Below are 19,742 nucleotides of genomic sequence, written 5' to 3' on the forward strand. Positions count from 1 at the left end.
GGGCTGCTATTTCAAATCAAGGTCACAAGTTTTCTTTGTACAGTTTAATTCATTCCCTGGGAATTGTCCCTTAATGATGCCATAGCAACTGGGCGATTCCTATCTGTGCAGGTGATCTGAACAACACAAAGTCTCACATCTAAAACATCAGAAAACAAGGGCTGTCGAATAGAAGTGAGAAAAGCTCCAGTGCGTACGCCTGTGCAGAATAATGACAGTGTGATCACAGCAAAAACAAAAAAAGAACAGATTGGTTTTTACATTAATTTACAAACTAAGATATCAAAAATACCATGGTATTTTGCATAAAACAGTGTCATAGATGACTAGTGCCACAATATGCTAACAAATATCAGATGTTGACCTTTGTTACGCGTCCAGGGGTAAACCAGGTGGAACCGACCACAGCTTGTGTTCACGGAGTGTCTATAAATAGTACTGAGGAGTACCAGTCAGGGATCATTGGCTGGGTCACAAGACTGCATGGATTTTATTACTAGACTCCTCTGTCCTTAAACTTGTATTTTACAGCAATGACGTTTAAGTTTGGGTTTAAAGCAGCAAAGACTAATTGATTTTTTGTCAACTATTAAATTAATCGGCAACTATTTTGATAACCGATTAATTGGCTTGAGTTATTTTTTATGAAAAAAGTCAGAATTCTATGATTTCAGCTTCTTAAATGTGAGTACTTTTTAATTTCCTCACTTCTCTGTAGACTGAATCATTTTGAGTTGTGTAACATTGTGACATTTTATAGATCAAATAACTGATCGATTAATCGTGAAAATAATCAGATTCATTGACAATGAAAATAGTCGTTAAATGCAGCCCCATTTGGGTTTGTCAATATTAAAACTGCAATTTGTATGTTGTTTGTACTATACCATCAAGCTAAGACTTTATGTTTAGCCTCATTTTGGCCAGTTTCAGTTCTCTGAATTTCCACACCACGGGGTGGGTTTTACTATTGTATGTATCAGTATTTTGTATTCGTTTTTTTCAAATAGCAAGAACAAAGATTAGAGATCACAGAAGCCCCAAATAACAGTGACTATATATGTTCTGACAAAGTAGGCTATGTTAAATTGAAATTATGCATTAAGAACAGTTGAAGTGGAATAAAAATGCGTAATATTTGCAAAAATGAAGGCGTTTCTGTTTTGAGCTGTGAAGCACTCCAGCACATTTTCCAACACATCAACACAGTAAAATGCAGCGTACATCGGAGCTGACAGTCTCCTCGACGGGAGCTTGTTTGTTGGTGGTAATTATGCTGATGTTTTCAAATTAATGTGCTAGTGATTGAGGTTAAAATGCTACACATGGCAACTTCCATCTAATCTGATTAAAGGTGTTTCACGCACACTGTCGAGTTCTTGACTTAAAGCCGCATCTCTGATGCATGTAATCAGTCAGATGGCCCTACGCGGAGACACTCGGGACTAGGCGGCCTGCAGCGTGTCCGCTCTCCACTATTATTTATTTACTCAGCCGTGTATTTTTAGATAGTCTGCTTATAGGACACGATATATGAGGCATCTTTAAGGGCAGACGACTTCATCGTAACGATACTTTAATTACAATATATGAAGTACATTTTATTTTGTTGGATGTAGCGACTACTACCATTAGACCCAAGAAAAACATGGCCGATCATATAGCGAGTTTGTCTCTGTGATGAATAAAGCATCCGATTTAGATTCCTCCATCTCTTCCCCAACAGTTGTCTCTATACTACAGCCTTTCTTTAACTCACTGTCTTTTTGGTAGAGTTCCCATAAGGAACACTGTCAGCTCTCATACCCAAGCTGACATATCACCATTGACAGGCATTTGTGTGAATGACGGCTCTCGCAGGGAAACTTTGGGTTTTAAAATGTGTTTTCCCCACCACACCCATATCATGAGAAATGAGCTTCTTTTGTTGCTAGTGCTTTCTGCTAGCCAGGGCCCATTATTTGAGATGAATACATGCTAAACCAATAGAGAGTTGTTTGGGTATTGGAGCGCTTTCTTTGGTTTAAAATATTTCCAGTAAAAACTGTGGATAACTGAGACTATCCTCCCTAGAAACACTACATTCACTCGTTTCAACAAATGCCCCAAACAATATGTATTTACATTCAAGCAGCCCTATGCTGTAGTGTCAGTTGGGAGTAAAGGATGATTTGAAAATATATCAAATTGATCGCAGCAGAACTCTTTTTATTCTTTGCTTTCTTCCTTGTCAATACCTGGCGCCGCTGCCTTAAGCAGAAATAAAAGAGAAGGCTACACGGGTCTGGTAAGAACTTGTGTGACACTGTCATATTTATTAATACCCTGTGTAGCACGATGATAAAAGTTTCCACCCATTTTAATTAACTACAATTGTCTTTTACCCTCTCAAGTTTCTACATTCGAAACAAAACCCCCCACATATTTCACATAAATGTACAAGATTTGGTAGGCAGATGTATCAGACTTTTAAAAAGCCTCTTGGAGCCATACCAATGACAACCCATTGTCATTGCTGTACTAAAGTACAGCAAACTCCTAGATAATTAACCAGATCCGCTTCAAATTTGGTCAGCACAATCTAAAAACCTCTGTGATGCTAAATTACAAAGCAAACCCCCCCGTATCTCTGTCAAGAGCCATCTGAGCTGCAGAGATTGAGGTCTAATGGGAATCAACTGGAGCTCTCCTACTTCCACCTCGCTATATCCACATGTCCCGCTGCTGAAGGAGTAGCAGGTAAGTGACAGCCCTTTGGAAATACCACCCGGAACATGTTAGCAGCTTGCCACACCGCCTTATGGGGTGGGGGAAGCACCATCACCTGCCTTTTTCTTGGACTTCAACCTCTCTGCGATCCGACCAATCCCCCTCCCTCCTCCTGACATTTCTCCCTGCTGCTACATGCCAGAGGCCTTCACTTTACGTTACACCACTGTTTTGTCCCTCTTGCGTGCCCAACTTCTCTTCCTCTTATCTCTCCTTTCAGCCTTGGGATCAGGTCTTAGGTCAACCTGACAAACGGGGGCGATGTACTAGAGAAGAAAGGCTAAATTACTTTTTGTTGTTGAGCTGGATGTGGATGTTTATCATGACTGGGGCAGCTTGCGTCTCTGCGCTGCCTGTTGTTTAAGGGAGATCACAAGCCTTTCTCTGCCTTTGGTCATGTATCACACCGCCACCCACGTACTGTAAGCCTTTACTGCTTTTGGCTGTGGTCTAGGCAGGCACACAGACAGGTTGACAGAGTGATGGAGAGACAGATGGGCACACACACATTGTGAGCAGAGTGACACACATTAAATAACAGCCACGGTAGCAAACTGCTATAACTGTGATGCAATGACTCCGGATTTTTTCTCCACAGCCTAGCCAAATAATATGAAGTACAACCTCTCCAGTGTATCTTAATCTAATCAGCTTTTGGTAAAAAGCAATACATCAGTAGTATTTAAACACATATCTGTAGTGTCTGTAGAAACAGTTCTAAACATACTCTGAAAATAAACCTTTGTGTTGTGTTGGCTCTCTCTGTCTTCACACTGTCACAGTGTCAACTTTCATCAACCTAACAGCACAAAGGAAGCTGAGCAGAACGCACAACACAATCTCTTATTATAAGCTTTCATTAACAGCACAAGACGAAATGCTCCATTTGGCCCAGCTCTTACGTGAGTAATAATTCTAGCTTATTATTGAATTCGATACAACATGAGAGGAACTTTATTGTTCCGTACTTTTTTTCTTTGGGCTTGATAACGAAAAGGGACGGAGAGAACTCCAATATAACTTCTTTATTACCGCTGAGGCGTTCCAGATGACCTTCTGTGATATTGGCTGACTGGCAGGCTGATGAAGGGCAGGTGGGACTGAGAGGAATTAAAGTACTTTACAGTTGTGTGTGCTGCTTCTGTGCAAGTGACATGGGGGGGGGGGGGGGGAGGGGGTTTGTGAAGCTGGCTGGAGGTTGGAGAGGTTGGATTGGGTTGAGTTCTTGGGTCAAGTGAGTTAATTAGATAGAGTCTAACCTCCTTCAACAAGTATTACCAAAGTGCCAGAGAGCAAGGAAAAGGTCTGTTTGTCAAACCTAGTGGAAGTTTTAAGTTGTTGTTCAAATTTATAATCCAATTTACATTGTCAACGTCACAATTAGAGCTGTAACAATTCAAAATTTTGCTGTGCAATATAATGGTCTCTTTCGGTCAAATATAAAAATATGTATTTATTTATTTATTACTTTTTTGAAACAAATTGAAGTTTTGAATATTCCAGGCTGCATCTTTTGGTTATATATCACTGATATGTGACCCAGATAATGTAGTAACACAGCCTATGAAATAAACCATGACTCATTATTATCATAAAAGATAGTATTTTTTTCTTAATTAAACATAAAATTGACAATAGAACAAGTAAGTAATAATAATATATAGTCCTCTGGAAAAAATAAATAAATTGGAGGTGGTAATGGTGGGCAAAAAAAAAGGTTTCTCTGGCTTGAGTCAGCTACAGCCCAGGATGTTTGGAGTATGGCAACAAGTGACAGCTGCCGCTAGCATAGCATAGCTCAACGGTCCGACCAATAATCACTGATATAATAACAATTTGGCATATCCAGACAGAATCAACAATTACCATCAACAGTCCCTTATTTAAAAGGTCCCATGACATGGTGCTCTTTGGATGCTTTTATCTATAGTTATCTATATAAATTCTAAAATTAGTGGTCCCCTAATATCTGAAGTCTCTTTCCCATAATTCAGCTTTGGTGCAAGATTCCAGATCTGAGCTTTCATTTTCTCAAAGGCAGAGCAGGATACCCAGGGCTCGGTTTACACCTATCACCATTTCTAGCCACTGGGGGACCATAGGCAGGCTGGGGGAACTGATATTAATGTTAAAAGAAACTCATTAAGTGACATTTTCATGCCATGGGACCTTTAATGTAAGCAATTAATTGCGATTATAAAAAAAAAAAAAGCGAATACGTAAACAAATTGCGATTAGACATGAAAACGGGTCAGGGGTGAAAAAGGTGAGAAGGATATTACATGCTTCCCCGGAAGAACATTTTTAATATTCCATATTTTAAAGCCTCAATCTGATGCATTTTGAGATGCTTTTTTTGCCAACCAACAGTGTAATATTTCAGTATGCACTCATTAAAGTTAATTTGACTGGCAAAACAGTTAAAGTCCTTCTGACATTACACAATAATAAGTCATAATTTTTAAAGACTAAAAAGTTTTGGATCAATTTTTACTTCTTCCAACCATATGTTAAATAAAGAGTCAATGTCGATTTACATATTGCAATAATATCATAATCTTTCAATGAATCATTGTGAAAACTAAAATTTACTACTTTGGCCAGGTCATCATCAAAAAAGCAAATTAGTACATTCATGATTTTGTCCATGTTGATATTAGCTGCTTTATTTACATTTATTAAAAATTATTATTATCTTTTCATATAGCTAGACGTCTAAACTCTGGGACAAGGCCGTTATGTTTAAATACCTGCCATGCTGATTCCAAACAGACAGCTTTGTCAAGGCAGTTTGGGCTTAAGATAGCTTTTACAAATCACGTTCCGCTATGAACGTGCCCACACCTATTGGTCGGTCAGAAAAGGCGCAGTCGCAGTCTTAATGGTAGCGGTACTCGTATGACAGAGTGCACGGACCGCAGCTTTTTGTGACTAGCATCTAATGACTAGCAAGCACTGTCTTACCGCTGCTGCCGTCCAAAACATGCGCTGCAACAGCAAGCACCCGGCTCCCTCAATTTGAGGCACCAAGTGCTAAACGGCTTCCCGTCTCCACCCATTTCCTCCTGTCCTCCACTCATGCCCAGCGCCATTTGTTTTAAAGGAACACGCCGACTTATTGGGAATTTAGCTTATTCACCGTAACCCCCAGAGTAAGACAAGTCGATACATACCTTTCTCATCTCCGTGCGTGCTGTAACGCTGTCTGACGGTTCCAGCATTAGCTTAGCCTAGCACAGATCCTGCAGGTAACTGGTTCCAACTAGCCTACTGCTCCAAATTGTGACAAAATAACACCAACATGTTCCTATTTCCATGTTGTGATTTGTAGAGTCACAGCGTGTACAAAAAACAATGTAACATGAGACACAGCCATCTTCTAACAGTAAACAAACCGGGAACTATATTCTCAGACAGGCTTGCTGCGAGCATATCACTCCGCCCAAGTACTATATTCTTCCGCCTGAGAATATAGTTCCCGGTTTGTTTACGGTTAGAAGATGGCTGTATCTACATGCTCCAAGTTTGATAAACTTTGCCTTCATTCTTTTTTAGCCGTGTTACCACGGAGACCACATCGGCACCGCACTCTGAGATTTTGGCAAAGACCCGCCCTACTTTGCATCTGATTGGCTAGAAGTCGTGGTTGGTGGAACTCGTTTCATTGGTTGGTGGAAGTTCGATGATTGGTTAAATCCATAGACAGTATGGTTAAATCCAGCGCATCAAAACAAATCCCATGTGGACTTTTTAATTTATTTATTTTTCTAAAATAGTCATATATCGGGCACCCCCCCCCTCATCCCCCCTTAAACATTTTCTCATCAAATCTACACGATTCACGTAGGTCACCTATTTTGGTTTCAAGGTGAGTGATTTTCATGTCTGAGACAATTATGTAATAATTGTTGCAGGCCTAGTCACAATCAAGTCTACACCAGGAAAGTAAATGAGCAACCCCTCACAAATCCCCAATGGGTAGTCCTACATTGACCTGACCTGTTGAAACTGCTAAATTAAGAGAACAAATATTGATACGAAGTCAGTGAGAGCAGGACTCTGTAATACTAGTAGTAGAATTAATGGGCATAATTCAGTTGTTACATTTTGAGTAGGCTAGGCTTTCTCAAATTTTAATTTTATCATTAGCTGCCCCTCTTAGCCATTACATTATGACTCACATATATTAAGTAGATTCAATTAACTGAAACCAGCTATGGAATAATCAACCAGTAAATTTAATTAGGATTATATCAAACGATGAAATGGCATAGAGGGGGGCTGAGCCGCTGAACACTGTTGTGGCAGAAAATACAATTAGCAATCTGAAGGAGGTGAGGCTGCTTTTGTGGTAAGCTGTGTGCTTTTATAATCTGCAGCAAGATTTCGTATTACTTTTCTTACAATTCTTACACTGCACTGTAACTTTTATTCTTATTTTATACCTGTCTAATTCTATTTTAGCAATGCTAGATGTGTGTTGGTTAGTCAGTAGACAGCTTTGGTCCAGACTAAAATGGATGGAGTGCCATTAAACTTCGTACAGATATTCATGTAATTTCTCATCTAGTGTCATCAGGTCAAAATTCAATTTATTCCAAAACTAAAGACATTCCCATCAGCCTCATCGGTACTTAGTGTTTTGTGTTGTGACTGTTGGGTCACTGTGCATTGACTCCCAGGCTGAAAGTTAATTTTACAGTTTAAATGCACCTTCACTGTTTAACCTCACAACATGCAGTTTGCCCTAACCCCTGTATGATATGTCAACCACTGCTACTGCATCCCACACCCTCCCCCAGCCAGGCGGAAAGGGAGCTCTCCAGACTCCGAACAAACAAAGCTAGTGGGCCAGACAACATGAAGCTTGCAGCAGCCTTCCAGCACCTCTCTAACTTTTCCTTGAGGTTGAGGAAGGTGCCTGTTCTACAGAAGACGTCCCGCATCAATCCAGTGCCGAAGAAAACATGTTCCACTCAGCATTCTTGATGACTACAGACCTCTGCCACTTGCGTCACATGTCATAAGAGACCTTTGAGAGGCTGGTGCTGCGCCACCTGAGGATGCACACAACATTGGCGCACCTCAAGCAACTGTACTAGCAATCATTACTCTATCCCACTATTTACACCTCAGACTTACGCTTTAACTCTGGTATGTGCCACCTTCAAAAGATTTCCGCCAACATCAACAATGAGAACCAGGAGGAGCTTCATCGCATGCTGCGACAACGGCAATCACCTGATGCTCAATATTAGCAAAACATAAGAGCTGGTGGTGGACTATCAAAAGGAACAGGAGCACCCTGACCCAATTATCATTCAAGGAGAGGAAGTGGAGAGGGTGGACTTGTTGTCCAAATGAACAAAAACTGGACTGGTCTCGCAACACAGAAGCCCTCTTCCGGAAAGTACAGAGCAGACTGTTCTTCCCGAGGAGACTCAGATCCTTCAGTGTATGCAACATGCTACTGAGAAGAGGTCTGTAATAGCCATTGCACTGTTCTTTGATGTGGTGTGCTAGGGTGGTGGCGTCAGCAGATTGGTAAGTAAGGCCAGCTCTGTGGTCAGGCTGGAACTGGAAAGCCTGGAGGCAGAGAGGAGGATGTAATGAAATCCATCCTGGTTTAGCCCTTTATGGCGAGCTGTGGCAGATGGGCAGCTCATTCAGCCACCGGATCACCCCACCCAGGTGCAAAACACATAGCTGCTGTCATGCACAACAGCCGTGGAAACCACTCAGATCACCATTTACTACATACCTTGCGAGATATATATATATAAATATACACACACACACACACACACACACACACACACACACACACACACACACACACACACACACACACACACACACACACACACACACACATTACAGGCCAAAAGTTTGGACACACCTTCTCATTCAATGGGTTTCTTTATTTTCATGACTATTTACGTTGTAGATTCTCACTGAAGGCATCAATGAATGAACACATATGGAACTATGTACTCCTCAAAGTAGCCACCCTTTGCTTTTTTTGATAACTCTGCAAACCCTTGGTGTTCTCTCAATGAGTTTTCACTTCACAGGTGTGCCTTGTCAGGGTTAATTATTGGAATTTTTTCCCTTATTAATAAAAAAGCAAAGGGTGGCTACTTTGAAGAATCTAAAATATAAGACATGTTTTCAGTTATTTCACACTTTTTTGTTAAGTACATAATTCCATATGTGTTCATTCATAGTTTTGATGCCTTCAGTGAGAATCTACAATGTAAATAGTCAAGAAAATCAAAAGTAAACGCATTGAATGAGAAGGTGTGTCCAAACTTTTGCCCTGTACTGTGTGTGTGTGTGTGTGTGTGTGTGTGTGTGTGTATATATATATATATATATATATATATATATATATATATATATATATATATATATATATATATATATATATAAATAAAATACTATACCTACCCATTATATAGTATCATTATTACTCCTACACTTTGCTACATTATACCCATACTATACTGTACTATATTTGATATTCTATTCTGTTATATTGCTCTACTGTATTATGTTATACTACAGTACCACCTTTCATGTTGAACTCTATACTTCCTATCAAATACTATATCATAATTCCCCATATTTCACTATATTATGTTAATATGTTATTGATTTTAGCATCATATTCTGTATTATATTTATATAACATTTATTTATTAAGACAGCCAAACACTAAGTACCACTACTTAATCATATTGTATGTTAGCCTGGTATACACTGTTAACATTGATTGCTGACTCTGCTACGGTCACTTCACCTTATAATTCAGCAGTCTCCAAATACTCATGTATAGCTCTATGTTGATTAATATTTTCGTTTTATATAGTATACCTATACTATTTATGTCTTTTAATTTCTATATCTGTATTGGTGTCCGAATTTCCGGCACTTGGGATCAATAAAAGGTGTGTCTTAAGATGTTTAGAGTGAAATAAATATTCAAACTCCATGCCTGCACCATTCTAAAGTGGGAATATTGTAGATGTCATGTTTTTGCACATAATTCTTGAATTCAGACTTCCAAGTTTGGTATATTTCTTTTCTAAATTTGCTATCTCCACTAACATGTAAAATAAAGTTGAACTGATGGAACCTCTGCCTAAGTTGATATTTTTGCAAATTGGATATACAGTCTATATAATCACTCACATACAGTATATAGACATTGACTCGCAAAACACTTACCTTGAATTCCACCTTAAATAGGGACCATCAGCACAACATCACCATCCACAGGAAAGCAAATAAGCTAATGGTAGGCATGCAGCGGGGGAGGAAAATAATTCAAAAATAATTGTCAACTCATGCAAAGAAAAATAACATCAACTCTACAATTAAGGATGAAACGCAAACAAGAAAGACTTGATGGGACATACATTTCAAAGATGGCTAAAGGTGAAACATGCAGATTCATTTGTGAATGGCTGATGTACAGTATGACACACATGCACAAACACAGATATCGCAGCTTTTTTTCCATTTGTTCTCTCACTCCACAACAATGTTGAGTGATGTGCAAGTATTCCAGTAATATGATTGCTTTTGCTGGTAATAACTACTGCAACGGAGGCTGAGTTTTAATATTGCAGTTCCAAATCAAAAAAGAGATTATTGCTTTTTGTTATCAAGCTGTCCAAATCTCAGATTGAATAGGAATTATCAAAAAAGCTTTAAATCCTGCCATCAACTTCCGATTCATTTTCCTCATATTGGACTCAGCGACAGATTGAATGAGCAATGGCAGGGAGTTTTATATTATCTTGTGAAAGTATCACTTCCGTGCTGATAAACCACAGGAGAGAAATTAGATATTTGCCAATTTGGTGGGTGTAACAGAAAATGTATTGCCACAAATTGCTGCTCCCACGGAGAATTAAGTTATACTAGTCATTTTGAAATGTTCCCCTCACAGATACACGGGTTGTCGTTACCTAGGGCCGTCCTTGCAGGCGTGGCATCACTCTTGATCCAGAAGGAGACCCAGGAGAGGACCACAGTCAGGATACAGGGGATGTAGGTCTGGATGGTGAAGTAGCCCATTCTTCGGCTGAGGTCAAAGTACACGCTCATCACCACATATTCACCTGTTGAAAGAGAAAATAGAGTATATAAACAGTCAATTGTCTAAGAAAATATTTTTTAACCACGCTACCGGTGTGGCTCTAGGGATGGCAATGTCAGTCGGTTGGTACATCACTTTTGTCCACACTGAAATATCTCAATTACTATTGGATGGATTGACACTAGGGGTGTGCCAAAAAATCGATTCACAGAAGAATCTAGATTCTCATTCGCAACGATTCAGAATCAATATAAATAAATAAAATCAGCTGGCTGTTCGTCCTCCATTTTTGTAACTAGCGTATACGGGACGTCCGGACGTCACCACGCAGCCGGTTTTTGAACGTGAGTGGCAAATCACTATAACAAAGACGAAGCAAATATGGATGAGAGGGAGATCCAACCAGCCCCGTCTTCACTTAAAGCTAAAGTTTGGCGTCATTTCGGTTTTTACCGAATGCCTGGAAGCACTGCGCTGGACACAGCGTGCAAGCTTTGCAAAACGAAGACCAAGTACTTCGGCAGCACAACAAATGCGCGGGCTCATATTAATCACCCGGAGCTCAGCGACACGGAGCAGAGTCAGCCGCCAGCTGCAGACGAACGCACACTGCAGTGCTTCACGAAACTTCCTGCCAACTCCGAGAGGGCAAAAAAATAACTCGGTCCATCGCCTGCTTCATCGCCAAAGACCTAAGGCCTTACAGTGTGGTGGAGAACGAGGGGTTCGTCTGCGTGTTACAGACAGCGGAGCCGAGGTACGCCATACCGTCCTGAGACAGCTGTGCCACAGCTTTACAATGAGACTAAAAGAAAGGTCGCCAATATAGATGTTTTTTTGTCTTCACCGGTTGTGTCCTACATGATATTTGTGGTAAACTGCAACTTTCCTGGGAAATGCATCTATTTTCAACCATTTTGTATTATGAAGAAGCACTTTATTTTTGTTCCAACTTATTTTATAGCTAGCTACTAATGAGTAGCAATGGAGACACAGACAATGTTTTTGATAAAAGGCACTTCCCTGAGAATTGAACTTAAAATGTGAAAAAGACACTTTAATGTCTCAGTTTGTCATTCTGTATAGCAAAGCAGATGAGAGTAGATCATGATCAGAAACCCGATTAGAAATCGTTATGGATAAAATCGAATCGTTTTGAATCTAAAATCTTTTTGAATCGAAAATCAATTTTGAATGAAATCGTGGCCTCAAGAATCGGAATCGAATTGAATCGTGAGATGGTAAAAGATTCCCACCCCTAATTGACACGTTATTTTGTACAGTCACTTATGTTCCCCACATGACGAATCAGGATGATACGTTCGTCTGGAATGGGATCATCCCACCCAGGTGCAAAATGAAGCCCTTTAGGCACTTACTTGTGCCCACTGCTATCACTGTACAGCAGCAGTGGAAGCCATAGACCTATTCCCATTCACTCTGACCAGCCAGACAAAATCACAAACACCCAATTCCCACATTGTCTGGCACTGTCTGGTTCTATCTAGCGAGCTCAACATTGTACTTAATTGGATAAAAACAAACAATCTTGTGCTTAATGCATCAAAAACAGTCTGCATGATATTTGGCTCTAAACATAAATTAGCAAGTGGGCCTGAACTGAATCTTGAAGTTGCAGGTCAATCTGTAAAACAAGTAAATGAAGTTAAGCTTCTAGGACTACGGCTTGATAGTGCATTGTCGTGGTCCGATCACATTGACCATATGGTTTCTAAGATGGGCAGAGCAGTTGCCACCACAAGGAAATGCTCACCATTTCTACCTTCTTTTTTGCTAAGGCAAATTGTTTGCTCTTTAGTTCTCTGCCACTTGGATTATTGCTCAGTTATCTGGTCATCCGCTTCAAAATCCTACTTAGAAAACTTCAAGTAGCACAAAACAAAGCAGTTAGACTTGTTCTGATGTGCAATCTAGGTCCAATGTTGTTAAAATGCATGAACGTCTTAAATGGTTGAGTGTTGAAAAAAGACTATTAGCCAATGTGCTTACTTTGTTGCACTCTGTTATTCAAACTCAGACACCATCATTTATTTTTAATAGCATAATTTACAGTTCAGATATCCATACTTATTTAAGAAAAGGAGCCAGTAGGGGGGCCAGAAGCTTGCACCTTTACCAAAATCCAATCCTTTCATTTACAGGGCAAGTTCTTTGTGGAATAATATCCCAAGTAACATTCACTTTATCACAGGAAAGCTACATTTTAAAAAGAAAGTCAAATCTTACCTTCACTTAAATTATTTATCATGAGAGCTCTTTCTCTCTCTTTTTTAAATCTTATTGTATGGTTAAAAATATTAGATTTTCTTCTTTGTCTATGTGAGCTACCTTAATGTTAGCCATGTAATTTACTGTAATATATAACTTGTTTTCAAGATATTCTCTATTTGTTTGGTTTGTTATTATTATTTTTATTTAATTTTAATATTTTTTTTTAGTCTGTTTTCTAAGTTCTGTAAGCAGATATTGTTGTATTTATTTTATTTCTTTTCTGTATATGTCATGAAATGTTTTAATATTGTCTGATTAAATGTTGTTTTGGACCCAAGGAAGACTAGCTGGTCGTCTAGGCGTCAGCTAATGGGGATTATTATAATAAATACAAAATAAAAATGTTGCTGCCTCTACAGTACGATGCTGGTTACTGCTTGCGTTAAGTGACAGCAGTAGAGAGACACTGAGCTACAACGCTTGGTGAACAAAAGCCAGTGTTTTGTAACCTTGACAAAGTTCAGACAAACATTACTTTAAATATTACTGAAGAATGTCGTTTGAGAATCTGCTGCCACTCAGGCGCTTCCATATAAAAAGGATCTCAGATTGAATAAAACATCAGTAGAAAAATACCTTTTGTCCTAGGCTCTCAGACGAATCTCACCTCATGCTCAACTTTTACATAGAATTGAAATAATAATTTGAATCGCTAGGTGGAATGAAAAGAGTGTCGTGTCACGGTTACAACGTTGTATAAAAATGTTTATTACCTGCAGATGTGAGCATGTAATGCACACTACCTCAGTTGTTTCTTTTTGACAATGCCCAGGTTTTGACCATTTTAATATAAATGTTTAGTTATTTCAATTAACTTCAGACAGTCTGTCGTCCTTATGTCCAATGCAGCATTTATTGTTAAATAAATTCACTACTCTAAACACCTCTCTGTAGAGGGACACTAATAGAAGCGGACATTCGTTGTCATGTTGTTAATGAAAACTTCTGGCTACTGCTTATTTTTTGACCCGACGGTTCACTCGCTCATCATCAAGCATTAGGTAAACAAAAACATACTTTGAGAAATAATGATCTACACACTGAATATAAAATATAAATTTAAATATCCCAAGCCAGTCTACAGGATTGAGACTGGGACTAATCTAGGCAATATTTGATGAACACTTATCAACTATAAATTCAGATGTTTGCTCCGGAAATGAAAAGCCTCTACAGTGCTGCTGACGTTGAAGAGTCAGTCTAAATCATGCCAAAACCTTACTTCCACACTGACATCCTCTCTCAAATACTATAGACAGTAAAAGAAGTACTCTGCTCTTTAACTTAAGTAAAAGTACCAATACCACAGCATACAAGTAACTCATGCAATCAAATTGTTACTTAAGTAAAAGTACAAAAGTATTAGCACCAAAATATACATAAAGTACCAAAGATAAGCACACAGCAGAATGGCCCATTACAGAATAATAAAAACTATATGATGATAAAAACACACTAGTCACAAGAAGTTATTCTATATTCAAACCTTATTTTTTGAATCATAGGCTAATGAATTACTGCCACTGTCATATTGCTGGTCCTGAGAGCAAATTACACAGATGTCTGAGATAGAGTGTGTTCTTTTAAAGCAATCCAGTGGGTAAGGATTGGAAGATATTGCTGGTTAGATAAATACATAAATTAATAGATACCAACAGGGGTAAATAAAAACAATTGTCCTGAAATATTCTCCACTTCCTTCCTCTTAGTATAACACTGCAAGACCAAGCTGGACACAGTTCACAGAGCATCTCACTTGACAGGTTTATCCACGGAAGAGAAGCGTCTTTTTGCCAAATGCTGTGTAGCTTGCTGTATGAGTTGTATGGAGGCTACGAAAATGTACCTTCCCAGATGGACTATTGATAGCTGTGTGCACCCACTCAGCAGTGTGGCGACTTCTGTGCTCCAACTGTGCATTGCAGCAAACAACCCCTCCGTTTACATGCCATACGGTCAGGTCTACTTTCCGTTTGGAAGCTGCGAGGAAAATTCTTAGAAAAACACGTTTCATTAATGAAGACAACTCAGCTGAAATGTTATTGTGTCTTCTTCACTACACTGACCCACAATTGCAGTGAAAAGGGACTACAGATGAAAATTTGCTTTTTTGCTAACTCTGGCACATTTACATTTTGAGTGTAAACTAAAAATGTCAATTGATGTGCATTGTCCCTTTTAAATAAACAAATAAATAAATAAAAAAGAAAAAAACAACATGTATAAGAGTGCATTTCTTTTCCTATACTAGTTCGGAAATCGTTCCACACCTTTGTATGGCTACATGTTTTGGAAATTAATTCATCACTGTGGGATGTTATTAATAATTTAGTTAATAACAACCAGATTTTGTGACAGAAGCAAAATCAGCTGTACTATTTTCAAGTGTTTATTATGTAAAAGGCTTGTTTAAGCAATGTTAGTGATTCCATAGCTTAATTTTGTTTTTGCTAGCTGAATGTGTAGTGATGAAGGCTATGTGAATGGTTTTATCTTATCTTTATTTTTTTATGTATTTGATAGCCATTAGTCATTGAACATGGCACATGTGCAGTTTACAATGATAACGGTTTGAGATTTTACACACAAGATTATTGGTAATTTATTTTGGAAAAAATGGTTACTCAATTTCAGACAAAAGCAGGTGGCTCTTGATTTGTCGGCTGAAATGACAAGACCGATTTTATCAGCTGTACCTAGCTGGCTTATTAAGGTAACGTTATCACCAATCGCTATTTGTTGAAAATGGCTGACGTTTCCGGTAGAACTGTTTTCCAACTGTGATTTTATTATGAGGTCAGCGGAAGGTAAGTGAGCACAGAGTCAAAGGATGTACAAGGAAGGATCTCATACATCAAGCAGAGAAGGAACATCAATTGGAATATCAGTATTGCGATCCATGACACAATCAGAGAACAAGGCATAGCTCTGTCAGCAATTTCACAACAGATTCTTTACAAGGGGCATTTGAAGAATTTCCAAGGTGGACTTGAATAGAAAGAAAAGTGAAGAACAATTGCGAGAATTGCTACAATGTAACGGCAGAAAAAGGAATAATGGGAGCTTTTGGGGAATTTGCGATGGTATAGTAGAACAAAGCACTAAAGTATTGGGGATTCCGCATTGGGGCCTTTTGAAGAGGACGCCTCTGAATTGATAACGACGGTGGATTTGTGGCGGGGGTCCCCAGTGGCGCTGTGGCCAGGGATCTGTCCACTCTGTCCTCATTAAAACAGTCTCAAACCTCATGTGTTTATGTGGGATGAAGGATAAAGCTTTAGAGAGAGAGAGTTAGGAGACAAAGAGAGAGGGAAATAAGAGGGAGAGGAAGAGAAACGCAGCACTTTCGAAGTTTGTCATGTAAATTAATGATAGGTATTTTTAGCCGGGGATCTAATCATCATGCGCGTGGAGATGGAGCTCCGGCAAGTGAAACAGGGAAAAGAAACGAGGTAATAAATGAGAAAACGGCTAATTTTCTTAAACAGCATGAGGTAGATGTGTAGGTTTGCTGTTGCTATTGAGAATCTCAGCAGAAAATGAGTTTGGCAGTGTTTTTTCGATGCAGAGTCCAGGAATACATATAATCTAGAAGGCCATCAATGTGTCTCTGGATGCTCATTAGTCCCCTTTTTTTGTGTGATCAGAAACACAAAGATACAATTTCTCATTAGATACAAACTTGATGAGCACAGGTGATATAGTTAAACAGATTTGTTAACGTGCTCAGTTAAAAAGGATATACTGTATTTGATATAGCCATGTCATGTTTGTGTACCGGGACAAACACTACAGTACTTTAACATTCTGCAAAATGAAGCTGTACAACTAATTTCCACTGAGCTCCTTAATAATTTGATGCCACTCCTTGTTATCTCTCTCCTAATCACACTGAGTACTCCTGTTCCTCGAATATTAATGCACGGCTCTTTGAAAGCTGAATTAGGTCACATTATGCAGACCCGAGCACCAAAGACAAAAGACCGTATAGCACAAACTAGAAGGAATACATGCACTTCGTAAACAAGGTTAAGAGGGGTTAACAATCGCTGCGTCATGTTCTTTCTCTACCTCCCACATTCATAATGCTTCACTTATTAAGCTGTTAAAATCTGTCACGCGAAAGCATTAAAAATGGATAAGGAACTTGTCCACCCCGTTCTAGTTGTAGGTAAAATTACAGGCACTTGTTGGAGCAACAATATTTCTCTCTGCCTTCTAAACACACTTAAATTAAATCATCTAAGAACACAAGGCCTAATAACCGCACTGAAAACATGGGAAGAGAGAAGGAGGAGTGAATAATTAAACTTCCTTTTTAATCTTTAATCTTGGTGATTAATGTCAGTGGAAAAATCTATTTACCCTTACACCCGAGGGGAATACTTATGAGCTTGTAGTTATACGATTACCTGCCTGAGGTAGGCAAGGGGCTCAAGAGTTTCTTATTTTGAAGAACAGCAAGCCAGTTCCAGCTGTTAGTCTACAGCAGAAGCTGACCTCTGACCTCCACGAAAGGTAGGGTGGAAGTGGGAAAAAAAAAAGAGCTTCCCTGCAAGGATTTATAAAGTTTTATATTATTTGTATCAGTCATAGTGCCATGAAATGCAGTTGTTTTGTATCTCAACTCAGGAGTTGTTGACCTTATGTTGCCGTTGCCTTCTTACCTGCTGTCGTCGTGAGCACATCTGTGGTGTTTCTGAGCCCCATGAAATCAAACTGGTAAAGCCTCCAGTATTTCTGGTCAGAGGTCTCCACCGAGTTCCGGTTCCACTTGTACACAATCTCGTCCCGCGGGTAGCCGTCTGAAAACCACACAGAGTGTAAGTTAAAAGTGTTAAAGAAAAACGACAGATAAAAGTTGAAATCAAAGATTACAGGTTAGATTATTGCAACAATGCAGATTTTATTGGATGCATGATTTATACCTGGTTTATACAAATGTACATAGTAAGTTTTCATTGGCAATTCAGTGGACTGCAGACCAACTGAGCCATTGCTGGTAAACTTGTTTGCTTGGACTCTGATGAGGTGCACCCACAGTGAACAAATATCCACCCTTCCATGTAATTAATTAAATGTATTACTCAGTGTTGAAGTCCTAATTTTAGTGGATTAATAATTGTACCTGTTTCAAGTCAATTAAGTCTTAGGCCTGCCGTTTATTAAAATGATATTTAAATGGTAAAACTTGGGCAGCATTTATTGCACTATACGGTTATCTTGGTTGGGAAAAGGCAAGACTACTCTAAGGTTAAAAAAAAAAAAAAAAAAAAAAGGAAATGGCTTGACTTTTTAGATGTAAAAGGGTCACTTCTGTAGTGTAAGATTATAGGCTATGCATCTCTTACATACTTCTGTGAGAAGCCTATTGTTACACTTCAGTGACGTGTGAAAGTACTTTTCCGTGGAGAAGAAGTGGTGCTCACCGTTACAATGACCTGCTTGAAATGCTTTAAAGCTGGAGCCAGTTATCAGTGTTAAAACTGCAGGATTTTACATGCAGATCCTTGCTGGGTGAAGCAGTTAAAATCAAGCGCAAAACAACACACAAAAATGTCTATGAAAGCTAATAACAGTGTAAAAAAAGAAGCTGGGCTCATTTGACAAGCAACTTTACATAGAAAAATGAGTGACAGCAATAATGAGCTAGCCTTGTTGTCCCCTGTAGTAGAACCCAGACTAATTATGTAAATAGTCTCATTTAGAGGATAGCCATCTATAACCAAGAAGAGCAATCACCATCATGCAACCAACACTAATATAGATGGCAAACGTTATTGCCATCATATTTCTCTTGGTGTGTTTGTACAATTATCTTTACTGCTAACAGTATTACCATTGTGTTACCAGTGTATCCTCATAGCTACAAAATGTTAGTCATATTTCATGCCTTTAAAAGCCCCCTGAAGCAACATGTTCTTCCACAATGTTATAAACTACACTCTTCTGTTGCTTTGGCTCAGATATCCCCCGTCTATCCTGCCAGCAAATAAGACGAGGGATGTCCGCTTCTGCCATAAAACTGTAAACAAAGTCCAGGTTTATCTGCCAGTGAAAACAATATGCCAGTAGATATAGGAGGAATTTAAAGTCAAATTGAAATTTGGATTCTGCTCGTCTCGTGTGAAGAAATATAAGCCGTAGTGATACTGCAGCTTGTTGTAATTGTCCTTTTGTCTCTTCAATGTACTTTTATTGTTTTTGTTTGCAATGTGCTTCTTTGCCTCTGTAAAGCACTTTGAGTTGCCCTATGTATAAATTGTGCTATACAAATAAACTTGCCTTGCAGCTATTGGACATCCTTTTCATATTATGAACATTAATATAATGTTTCCCCCCTTTTTCAAATAAGCTTCCATAGCTATGGTTATGTACCTATTTAAAACATTAACATTAAGCAAGACCTATCATTCACGTAGTTCAACAAAAAAAAAAAAAAAAAAAGGTGCATCTCAGGGCTGCCTAGAATAGAATGATCCTCTTCAGGATGATCCTAATTTAAAGTTTTATGACATTTTCCAAACTCAAAAGCTCATTTCATTTGTCTCAAAGGTGGAAACCATGTTTATCA

At 38.8% G+C, this 19,742-nt stretch overlaps 1 protein-coding gene across 1 annotated transcript in view; it reads right to left on the reverse strand.

Annotated features, from left to right (window-relative positions):
* Nucleotides 1–19,742, reverse strand: part of LOC114551286 (gamma-aminobutyric acid receptor subunit gamma-3) — a 140,233-nt gene that overhangs the window by 57,511 nt on the left and 62,980 nt on the right. Inside the window, exons 7-8 of the mRNA XM_028572463.1 lie at nt 17,836–17,973; nt 10,746–10,898 (exon numbers count right to left, since the gene is read on the reverse strand). Of these exons, the coding sequence (XP_028428264.1) occupies nt 10,746–10,898; nt 17,836–17,973 (291 nt within the window). The remainder of the gene's footprint in view (nt 1–10,745; nt 10,899–17,835; nt 17,974–19,742) is intronic.

This window comes from Perca flavescens, chromosome 24 (assembly GCF_004354835.1).
Source record: "Perca flavescens isolate YP-PL-M2 chromosome 24, PFLA_1.0, whole genome shotgun sequence".
NCBI classification, from domain to species: Eukaryota; Metazoa; Chordata; class Actinopteri; order Perciformes; family Percidae; genus Perca; species Perca flavescens.